Below are 12,230 nucleotides of genomic sequence, written 5' to 3'. Positions count from 1 at the left end.
CGCATGCCCAGGTTATCTGGCTTCTTCCCCCACTTCTTCCTTGCCCTGCGCGATTTAGCAAGGGCTTTTTCTGGAGATCCGGTGACGTACTGGCCTCTCCATGGGTAAGCTAGGCGGGCCTTAGCTCTGTTAGGCGGCTAGGGCAGCGCTAAAGCCCGCCCATCAGTGCCGGTAACATTACCGGGAACACTGCTAGACAGAAGCTTTCGCCTAGCAGTGTAAAAATATGAACAAAAAAGCACTTGCCCTGCGCGATACAGTGGAGAGGTTGAAGAAATATACGATAGAGAATGTGAAGAGCGTTTATATCCTATTTACTGCTGCAGAATTCCCTAAAAAAAGCATACTAATAGTCCAAATGTGAACGAGTCACAGGTGATGAGAAGTCTGAAACCATGCGGCAATGTCACCAGTGATCGGTCTTTGGAGACTTCTTGCAGAGTTATGAAAATCCCTGATATAGTGTGGACACTGCAGATTATCCTCAATCCTGGCCTTCCTATACCATTTCTGAAGAAGCATCTATACAATGCTCACTGCTATGATCTTCCCTGTATTAGGATGTGTAGACTAGATTTTGCTCTTTTAGTTGGAAGTCGTCTAAGAGGAAGTAGAGCGCCTGTTAAAGGGCAAAGATAAAATGTGGTGAAAAAACAGAACCTAGAGATAAAATGTTGCTTGGACAATACATTTTCCTTCCCGTTTGAATCAGATTTTCTACTCAGCAAATAAGTGTCACATGAAGTGCACTTGTTACAGTGGATCTGTCAGCTGCGCCTGCTGCCCTGTGCACAGATATATATATATATATAAATAGACGGCTCCTACCTGGCTCGCCAATGTAAAGGGGGAATATTAATCACCAATATTTATGCAAATATCGATAATTAATATTCATAAATGGGAGGAGCCGTCTATTGATAACTCCGCCTATTTATACCTTTATATAATAATTACACAATACCTTCGCTATGCTCTACACTGATCACTTATGCTGACTGCAAGCGCCTTACTAACTCGCTACCGCTAACAAGTACACGCCACACAAAAGGGTACAAATATAACAGTATTTATTACACCACGCAATACACTAATAATACACTACGCACGCAGTACACTACAATACAGCACTAAATATCCAATCCTAAACTACACTACACATTCCCATTTCCACCCATCAACTAACTATACAATACACACATTCAATATTAACAGCCCACCCACCTAGTACTGTATACTATCCCTACAGGGCAGACGAAGATAGACGGTGGTCTTACAAGCCGACCACCAAGCACAAATATATCACAGGAGGGGATTAGAGTGATCAGGGCGACAAGGGGTGTAAAGGGGTACCAGGATCAGGGGAAAAGGGGTAGGGATACAGAGGGTTCCAGGGGATATATATATATACCAGGGGATAGCAGGAGGGAGTATCTGAGGGTTACCAGGGGAGTGAGATAGTACAGGGGGGGGGGGGTCCGGGGGGTATATCAGGGGGGTCCGGTGGATATATATAGTGCAGGGGGGGTCCGGAGGGTATATAGAGGGCAGGGGGGGGGTCCGGAGGGTATATGGAGTACAGGGGGGGTCCAGAGGGTATATAGATAGTGCAGGGGGGGGGTATATAAAGATACTTAGGGTTAATGCTCGTTGTCCAGGGGTCGCTCGTTCGTCTAGGGGTGCTCGTCGGTCCAAGGGGGTCTCCTTCAGGGTGGGTGGGCGGCCGGCTCTCCCTTTCCTAGTGCAGGCCTGCCGGACTTATATGTCCGGCCGCCCGCACTGCCGTACCGCCCACACAGCGGCGCGCGAGCGCGCACCACAGTGCAGGACACGTGGGCCGGCGCGGTGAGATGACGTCACCGCGCCTGCCCGCGCGTCCCTGCACGCGCACCGCAGGGCCGCGTGCACTAGCTGACAGGCGGGAGATCCTTTGATCTCCCGTCTGCAGCTCTTAGCATTCTGGACATCGCAATGGTAATTGCGATGCCAGAATGCGCATAATAGAGTGAGCGGAGGTATCTCCTCTCCCTCTATTATGCTTAATTATCTTCAGCAGGGCTGCAGATAATTAGAACAAAAGGATTCAAATTCTATTGAATTTGAATCCTTTTGAGGTCACCAGAATGACCGGACCTTGTTCGGTCATTCTGGCGCCTTCACCCAGATTACATCAATGTAAATGCTTGGGGCACATTTACATTGATGCATCTGTGTCCATGTAGGGGGGGGGGATTTATATGGTATGGGGATATATTCATATATATAAGATATACAGGGGGCATTATAGGATACAGGGGGCATTATAGATAGATATATATAAATATATATATATATCTATCTACCTATTAAAGGGGGCACATACATATATGAATTCCCACAGGGGCATGAATGAGCCCCTGGGGAATATCAGAGGCAGATGGGCGCAGGTGCTGGGCACATCTGCGCACATCGCCCTCTGAGGGGCTAACATATACATGGCACATGCATATATCACATTATGTGAATTCCCACAGGGGCATGAATGAGCCCCTGGGGAATACCAGAGGCAGATGGGCGCAGGTGCTGGGCACATCTGCGCACATCGCCCTCTGAGGGGCTAACATATATATACATATATATATATGCATGCCCAGTAGGCATGCATATATATCTATGCATACCTGCCACCCTTCCTCAACATATATATATATATATATATATATATACACACAGTACAGACCAAAAGTTTGGACACACCTTCTCATTCAAAGAGTTTTCTTTATTTTCATGACTATGAAAATTGTAGATTCACACTGAAGGCATCAAAACTATGAATTAACACATGTGGAATTATATACATAACAAACAAGTGTGAAACAACTGAAAATATGTCATATTCTAGGTTCTTCAAAGTAGCCACCTTTTCCTTTGATTACTGCTTTGCACACTCTTGGCATTCTCTTGATGAGCTTCTGTCCCCTGTGTAAGTGAATGAAGGCCACTGAGGATGGAACTGGTCACATGACCTTCCATCAACAGCCATTTTGGGACTGCAGCGCCGGCAAGCAGGTAAATAAGGTATATTGAAGGGAATCTGTCACCACACTCTTGGACTATTATCTGCTGTATTATATGAGTAGTACTCCACATAAGGAGTCCACCCTGTTCCCCTAATGCTGTGCATGTGCGGACTGTGCATTTCACTGCAGCTTTGAGTGCAGACAGCAGGTGCTCTGGTCCCAGACGAGAGTCACAAGTGTCCTACTTCTTAGTACATCTAAAAACTGAGGATGTGGTGAGATCACGTGTGGAGATGTATCAAAGATACTGTAAAGAAAAAGTATGAAAGCGTGGGAAAATATGGAATCTGACTGGTTGCTTATGGGATAAATCTCACCCAATGTGAGTGGCGGTATACACCACTGATACTGCACGTAGCGGCGGTCAGCCTTGTGCCTGCACGTTACTTACTTCTGATGGAAGACGGACGATAGTTTGGTTCTTTGAAACGTATGTAATGTTGAAAGTGAAACGAGCAGTTTCATTCAGGGGGGCACTGTAAGATAAAAGATACATACATACAACATGGCTGTGTGCAAACGTCTAGCTCCAGTTCACCGCCATATTCTTCCCTTAATAAACCTCCTGGTGTCACCCAACCCCCAGCTCTCACCAATGAGGAATTATAGTTCTCTGCCAGAATAAAGCTCGTACGCTTTGCGGTATGTTTTGAGGCCAAAAAAACCCCATTAAAACTGCAATTAAAAAAGCATGTTTTGAATTCTGGAGTCATTACCGTCGAAATGTTTTAAGATTTGATCAATGCTAATTACTCAGTAACACATTTACTGTTTCTAATGCAGTTTTAATGCCTTTTCTGCCACAAAAAAGTGTAATAGCCCCCTCCCAGCATCTGCAATTTTAACCCCTAAAGGGCAACACTATAAGAACTTCACTGGTAGTCATTAGCAAATGCTGCAGTATTCCGCTGCACTAGTGTTGATAAGGCCACTTTCACACGGTAGTATTTAGCATCAGTATTAACCCCTTAAAGGGAACCTGTCACCGTGAAAATACAAAGTAAGCTACAGACAGCATGTTATAGAGCAGGAGAAGCTGAGCAGATTGATATATACCGTATATAACAAAGGTGGGGGGAAATGTCAGTGCGTCTTATGGGGGGGAATACTAATGAGCGCTTCCAGTATGGATCGGGAACCGCTGAATGCAGCGCTCCCCATGCAGGCTCTGTACTCACCGCTCCCTGGTCTGCTCCTGCAGGCTCCGTAACGCTGTGCTGTGACCTGCGCACAACGTGAGGAGACCGGCGCTCGGTGACCTCAGATCACGGCACAGCTCGCAGCAGGAAGAACGGGAGCTGGGATTCAGGAACAGCGGCATCCGGAGCAGGAGAGGTAAGTTGGTTTATTTATTTTCTCTGATCTGAGATCTGATTAATATGGGGGTCTTAATAACATGGAGGTCTGATTAATATGGGGGTCTTAATAACATTGAGGTCTGATTAATATGGGGGTCTTAATAACATTGAGGTCTGATTAATATGGGGGTCTTAATAACATTGAGGTCTGATTAATATGGGGGTCTTAATAACATTGAGGTCTGATTAATATGGGGGTCTTAATAACATTGAGGTCTGATTAATATGGGGGTCTTAATAACATTGAGGTCTGATTAATATGGGGGTCTTAATAACATTGAGGTCTGATTAATATGGGGGTCTTAATAACATTGAGGTCTGATTAATATGGGGGTCTTAATAACATTGAGGTCTGATTAATATGGGGGTCTTAATAACATTGAGGTCTGATTAATATGGGGGTCTTAATAACATTGAGGTCTGATTAATATGGGGGTCTTAATAACATTGAGGTCTGATTAATATTGGGGTCTTAACAACATTGAGGTCTGATTAATATGGGGGTCTTAATAACATTGAGGTCTGATTAATATGGGGGTCTTAATAACATTGAGGTCTGATTAATATGGGGGTCTTAATAACATTGAGGTCTGATTAATATGGGGGTCTTAATAACATTGAGGTCTGATTAATATGGGGGTCTTAATAACATTGAGGTCTGATTAATATGGGGGTCTTAATAACATTGAGGTCTGATTAATATGGGGGTCTTAATAACATTGAGGTCTGATTAATATGGGGGTCTTAATAACATCGAGGTCTGATTAATATGGGGGTCTTAATAACATCGAGGTCTGATTAATATGGGGGTCTTAATAACATCGAGGTCTGATTAATATGGGGGTCTTAATAACATCGAGGTCTGATTAATATGGGGGTCTTAATAACATCGAGGTCTGATTAATATGGGGGTCTTAATAACATCGAGGTCTGATTAATATGGGGGTCTTAATAACATTGAGGTCTGATTAATATGGGGGTCTTAATAACATCGAGGTCTGATTAATATGGGGGTCTTAATAACATCGAGGTCTGATTAATATGGGGGTCTTAATAACATCGAGGTCTGATTAATATGGGGGTCTTAATAACATCGAGGTCTGATTAATATGGGGGTCTTAATAACATCGAGGTCTGATTAATATGGGGGTCTTAATAACATCGAGGTCTGATTAATATGGGGGTCTTAATAACATCGAGGTCTGATTAATATGGGGGTCTTAATAACATCGAGGTCTGATTAATATGGGGGTCTTAATAACATCGAGGTCTGATTAATATGGGGGTCTTAATAACATCGAGGTCTGATTAATATGGGGGTCTTAATAACATCGAGGTCTGATTAATATGGGGGTCTTAATAACATCGAGGTCTGATTAATATGGGGGTCTTAATAACATTGAGGTCTGATTAATATGGGGGTCTTAATAACATTGAGGTCTGATTAATATGGAGGTCTTATTAACATGGAGGCCTGAATAGGGGCCTTATTAAAATTGGGAGTCTGATGTGAGGTGTGATTTACATTGGGAGTCTGAGCTGAGCTCTAATGGAAAATCATTTCTTTCTATTTTCCCCCTCTAAAACCTTGGTTCGTCTTATTTGGTGGGAAAAGATTTAGTAAAACTTGTAATTTTTACATTTATATTCCTTCTCATTCTGAGCTCTGAAGTCCAGGAGGCGGTCCTATCAGTGATTGACAGCCTGCCCTCTATGACTGTGTATACAGAGAGAGCTGTCAATCACTGATAGGACCGCCTCCTGGACTTCAAAGCCCAGAATGAGCATAAATTTAAATGAATGAAATACAAGTTTTACTGAATCTTTCCCCACGAAACTATATATTAATCTGATACAGAACACGTAATACCCACGCTGCCTTCAAAGAATGGGGGAGAGATACAATTTGTAATGTGTATAAAGAGTCCGTCGCTGCAGGATTAGATAGGGTTAATTGCCAGCACCCTCAATGAAATTTGCAAACAAATAATAAAACTTGCTAATCCTGCGCTGACTTCTCTAATGTGATGTTATTCATGCGATCCCGCATATACTGGATGTGATTTAATAAGTCCTTACCAGTTTTGTAGCGTGTAAGGTCCTTCCGGCAATGATGTAACTTCTGCGCAGTGTTTCTTCTAACTTCGGCTTACCGCTATTCACACGTGCGGCCCCGGCCGGTGGCTCGCGCGTGCGAGGAGAAGCGGCGCTGGTATTTTCCAGGGAGCGAATCTTCTGTGTGACGTCACACACTCTGGTATCTATGGGTACCTCCTTCGTTTTGTGGTCCAAGGAGGTACCCGTAGATACCAGAGTGTGTGATGTCACACAGAAGATTCGCTCCCTGGAAAATACCAGCGCCGTTTCTCCTTGCACGTGCGAGCCACCAGCCAGGGATCGCGATGAATAACATCACATTAGAGAAGTTAGCGCAGGATTAGCACAGACACCATGTTCACGTGACAGGTTCCCTTTAAAGGACCCACACCTATCTCTAGAACGGAGCTGCCAAAGTAAACGGTCACCCTCCGCTCATTTCTATGGGAGTGCCGAAAATAGCCTTGTGCCGGCAGTTCCATAGAAGTGAATGGAGTACTGCCCATGCTTGCGTGGTGTGCTCTCCATTCATTTTTATGGGACTTCCGAAAATAGCTGAGTGTGCAGCTTGGCTACTTTCAGCACTCCCATAGAAATTAATGGAGGGCAGCCGCGCATGTGCATTGCACTCCTGTTTAATTTGGGAGCTCTGTTCTAGAGATACCGGTAGGTGCGGGTCCCAGAGGTGAGACCTGCACCTATCTGGCATTGGTTTATATGCCACCAATGTTGGAGGTGAGACTGCCCCTTTAATGGTGCCCTCAGACGCTGTGGATTTTGTTGCTAAATTGCGTAAATCCACGTGCTTCCTGCCCCATTCAAATGAATGGAACTGATTTGCAGTTGCAGAAAATTCTGCAACAAAATCAGCGGCGTGTGAAGGCACCCTAAGGCCCCTTTCACATGGGCGAGTTTTCCGCGTGGGTGCAATGCGTGAGGTGAACGCATTGCACCCGCACTGAATCCGGGCCCATTCATTTCTATGGGGCTGTGTACATGAGCGATTGTTTTCACGCATCACTTATGCGTTGCGTTAAAATCGCAGCATGCGCTATATTCTGTGTTTTTCACACAACGCAGGCCCCATAGAAGTGAATGAGGCTGCGTGAAAATCGCAAGCATCCGCAAGCAAGTGCGGATGCGGTACGATTTTCACACATGGTTGCTAGGAGATTATCGGGATGGAGACCCGATCATTATTATTTTCCCTTATAACATGGTTATAAGGGAAAATAATAGCATTCTTAATATAGAATGCTTAGTAAAATAGGGATGGGGGGGGGGGGGGGGGGTTTAAAATTTTTTTTTTTAAATAATTTAACTCACCGGCTTCTCTTCTGTCTTCTTCTATGATGCCCAGGAGGAAAATGACCTGTGGTGACGTCACTGCACACATCACATGGTCCATGTGATGAGCGCAGTGACGTCACCAAAGGTCCTTTTCTCCCAGCTCATCAAAGAAGAAGAAAGAGGAGAAGCCGGGCTGCACGAACAAGTGGATAAGGTGAGTTAAATTATTATATTATTTTTTTTTATCCCTCCATCCCTATTTTACTAAGCATTCTGTAATAAGAATGCTATTATTTTCCCTTATAACCATGTTATAAGTGAAAATAATAAAATCTACACAACACAGATCCCAAACCCGAACTTCTGTGAAGAAGTTCGGGTTTGGGTACCAAACATGCCGATTTTTCTCATGCGCGTGCAAAACGCATTAAAATGCTTTGCACTCGCGCGGAAAAATCGCACATTTACCCGCCAAGCACCCGCATCTTATCCGGCCCTCACACGCGACGCCCGTGTGAAAGAGGCCTAAGAATGCAGCCTTTTAACTTTTTTTCCTTTACCATTTGCATAGCAATAGATGGGCTGTTTTTTTGGTATTTTTTAATGGCAGCATTTAATTTTGCTAAACCCTGTATTAAATAATGGGGGGGGGGGGGGGAAATGACAACCTAATTCTGCAGGTCAGTACAATTAAGGCAATAGCAAATCTATACAGTTTATATTGTGTTTTACCACTTAAAAAAAAAAAAGTTTTTCTTTGCCGTATGCTGACACCCATTACTTTTTCATGTTTCCATCTACAGAGCTGTGTTAGAGTTTGTTTTTTTGGGGGACGAACTGTAGTTTTCATTGGTACATACTGCTTTTTGAACACTTTTTATTCAGTTTTTTGGGGGGAGGGTAAAGTGACAAAACATTGGCGATTTGGCCATTAAGACTTTGACTTGTTTTTTCTATTACAGCTTTCACCATATGAGATAGTTTTGTCATTTTAAGACGTCGATACCATTTATGTATTATTTATTTTATTTTTTTCTTATTTTTATATGCAAAATTGGGAAAGGAGGGTGATGATTAATATTTTAGTGTTTTTTACTTTAATTTTTTGTTTTTAATTTTTAGACTTGAACACATACCATAGACTGCAAAGTATACTATGGGAGTCATTTGGACTGTCTATCAAGCCCTGCCCAAGGCAGGGCTTAAGAGGCAGTTTACTATGACAGGTCTATGAGCGCCAGGCTGCCATAGCATCCAACTAGATCATGGCATCTAATTGGAGGACAGAGGGAGCCCCCTCCTGCTGTCTGATTGCTGAGATGCCGCAGTTGCTGTTCCCATTGACATATGAGGGGTTAAATGACATGAGATCGGAGTTCTCTCTGATCCCTGTCATTGCCGCCAGATGTCACCTGCACTAAAGAGTTGGCACCCACTGTGCGCTCAGCTAGTGAGTCCACTCCATGCATAACCTGCAAGCATATGACGGATATATCCGTCGCACAGCACGACATAAACACGGAACAAATATAATAATGGAAATATGGAGACATTTTTAAGTCTTCTCCTTTATGACTTACAAATTGTAATTTAAAAAAAATGAGCAAAATAAGCAACTTTAGCTCTCCTTCCACCCCTGCCCTTCAAAAAAAAATACACAAAATTTACTAAGCAAGTCACTGTGTAATAAAACTCACTTTGCAGTAAGGCTTAAGGTTTTCAAGCTTCCATTTTCTATGGTAACAACGTCTGGGATGGAGACAAGGTTCTCAGCATCGAACCAGACCAGCGATGGTGGATTCTCAGCACCTGGAATACAACGTGTTCTCAGTACAAACCCCAGTAATGAAACTGCGGTTAACCGCGTCACTAGTACTTACCGCAGAACGCTAATAACCTGGATAGGAAGATGTAAAGTAGAAGATGTGCTGCAGACTTTGGATTCAGCGGTATGTCCATGGCTGTACGGCTTCTCCTGAGCTGTGGAGCAGACATCATACATTACTAGTAGACGACTGCAAGTGATAGTGGTCATCTCCTCCTGACCTGCGCACATTTATTTATTTTATATATTTTATGCACTTCTATAGCGCTACTACATTCCGCAGCGCTAATCTTTTGGCCTTCGTCTAACTTTTGAGCCCCATTTATTATACTCACTTATACAGCTCTTTACAGACATTAGCATCAAGCTTTCCCCAATGGGGCTCACAATCTAAGTAATCTAAAGGACTTTGGAGTGTGGGAGGAAACTGGAGGAAACCCACGCAAACACATGGAGAACATACAAACTCCACGCAGATTTTGTCCTTAGTCGGATTCAAACCTAGGACCCCACATCTGCAAGTCACCAGTGCTAACCACTGAGCCACCATGCTGCACATTTAGTTGTCCTGTATGTCAAAACTTTCTATTTCATAGGGAACAGCTGGGGTCTGAACACCACTGGAAGCTAGAATGGGGCACCCCAGACCCCTCTCTCCATGGTAGGAGATGGAATTGAGTGGGTAAAAGGCAGTGTGTAGAGTGGCAAGAGGTTGTAGAGGGACTTGCCCAGCAATATCATATATATATATATATATATATATATATATACACACACATACACATGTCCCCTTTAAGATTCCCCTGCAGGCAAAAGTCAACACAGTCACATCCGCCTGCTGAGGAGGGGTGCCACCCGGGCAACTGGACAAATGTGTCCAGTTGCGGGCACATCAAAAGATCCGCCAACAGGGTGCTGGACACCTCCAGCGCTGCATACGTACGCAGGCTGGCTCAGTGACGTCATATCACCGTGCCAGCCGTCGTGCAGTGCCTGAAGGTGTGCTCACACGTCTGCATGCAGGACCACTCTGGAGCAAATAACCCGACGGTGGAGCGCTCATCAGTTAAGCAGAGCAGCCCCACCTGAGAGATGCGAGGGTCATCCCGTATACAACGAGCATTAACCCCTGGAATCCCTGCAACTGGCTAAGTACACCTTCCTAGACAATAAGCATTATATTAACCCTTTCCCTGCCTACTTCACCATTGCCCTGCAATAAGCCCTGCAACAGGATTAACCCTTTCCCAGCCTCATTCCCTTGTTTTCCCCCTTACAGTAAGCTTATCTGTGTGTGTTTAGGTATATTTACATTGGGTAGAGTGATATTTAGAAGGTGTGGGTTTTTATAGTGTTGTATTGTTAGATGCAGTGTTATTTGGGTATATACAGTCAGGTCCATAAATATTGGGACATTGACACAATTCTAACATTTTTGGCTCTATACACCACCACTATGGATTTGAAATGAAACGAACAAGATGTGCTTTAACTGCAGACTGTCAGCTTTAATTTGAGGGTATTTGCATCCCAATCAGGTGAGCGGTGTAGGAATTACAACACTTGGCATATGTGCCTCCCACTTGTTAAGGGGCCAAAAGTAATGGGACAAAATAATCATAAATCAAACTTTCACTTTTTAATACTTGGTTGCAAATCCTTTGCAGTCAATTACAGCCTGAAGTCTGGAAAGCATAGACATCACCAGACGCTGGGTTTCATCCCTGGTGATGCTCTACCAGGCCTCTACTGCAACTGTCTTCAGTTCCTGCTTGTTCTTGGGGCATTTTCCCTTTAGTTTTGTCTTCAGCAAGTGAAATGCATGCTCAATCGGATTCAGGTCAGGTGATTGACTTGGCCATTGCATAATATTCCACTTCTTTCCCTTAAAAAACTCTTTGGTTGCTTTTGCAGTATGCTTTGGGTCATTGTCCATCTGCACTGTGAAGCGCCGTCCAATGAGTTCTGAAGCATTTGGCTGAATATGAGCAGAAAATATTGCCCGAAACATTTCAGAATTCATCCTGCTGCTTTTGTCAGCAGTCACATCATCAATAAATACAAGAGAACCAGTTCCATTGGCAGCCATACATGCCCACGCCATGACACTACCACCACCATGCTTCACTGATGAGGTGGTATGCTTAGGATCATGAGCATTTCCTTTCCTTCTCCATACTCTTCTCTTCCCATCACTCTGGTACAAGTTGATCTTGGTCTCATCTGTCCATAGGATGTTGTTCCAGAACTGTGAAGGCTTTTTTAGATGTCGTTTGGCAAACTCTAATCTGGCCTTCCTGTTTTTGAGGCTCACCAATGGTTTACATCTTGTGGTGAACCCTCTGTATTCACTCTGGTGAAGTCTTCTCCTGATTGTTGACTTTGACACACATACACCTACCTCCTGGAGAGTGTTCTTGATCTGGCCAACTGTTGTGAAGGGTGTTTTCTTCACCAGGGAAGGAATTCTTCGGTCATCCACCACAGTTGTTTTCCATGGTCTGCCGGGTCTTTTGGTGTTGCTGAGCTCACCGATGTGTTCCTTCTTTTTAAAAATGTTCCAAACAGTTGTTTTGGCCACGCCTAATGTTTTTACTATCT

At 43.9% G+C, this 12,230-nt stretch overlaps 1 protein-coding gene across 3 annotated transcripts in view; it reads right to left on the bottom strand.

The window, feature by feature from the left end:
* The window catches only part of CTNS (cystinosin, lysosomal cystine transporter), a 35,074-nt gene that overhangs the window by 14,582 nt on the left and 8,262 nt on the right, over positions 1 to 12,230 (bottom strand). For all 3 annotated transcript variants that reach the window (XM_040423345.1, XM_040423346.1, XM_040423347.1), the window contains exons 2-4: positions 9,685 to 9,784; positions 9,502 to 9,613; positions 3,451 to 3,535 (exon numbers count right to left, since the gene is read on the bottom strand). In XM_040423345.1, the coding sequence (XP_040279279.1) occupies positions 3,451 to 3,535; positions 9,502 to 9,613; positions 9,685 to 9,763 (276 nt within the window). In that variant the 5' untranslated portion in view covers positions 9,764 to 9,784. The remainder of the gene's footprint in view (positions 1 to 3,450; positions 3,536 to 9,501; positions 9,614 to 9,684; positions 9,785 to 12,230) is intronic.

This window comes from Bufo bufo, chromosome 3, assembly GCF_905171765.1.
Source record: "Bufo bufo chromosome 3, aBufBuf1.1, whole genome shotgun sequence".
NCBI classification, from domain to species: Eukaryota; Metazoa; Chordata; class Amphibia; order Anura; family Bufonidae; genus Bufo; species Bufo bufo.
This window is presented reverse-complemented; position numbering and strand designations above follow the sequence as displayed.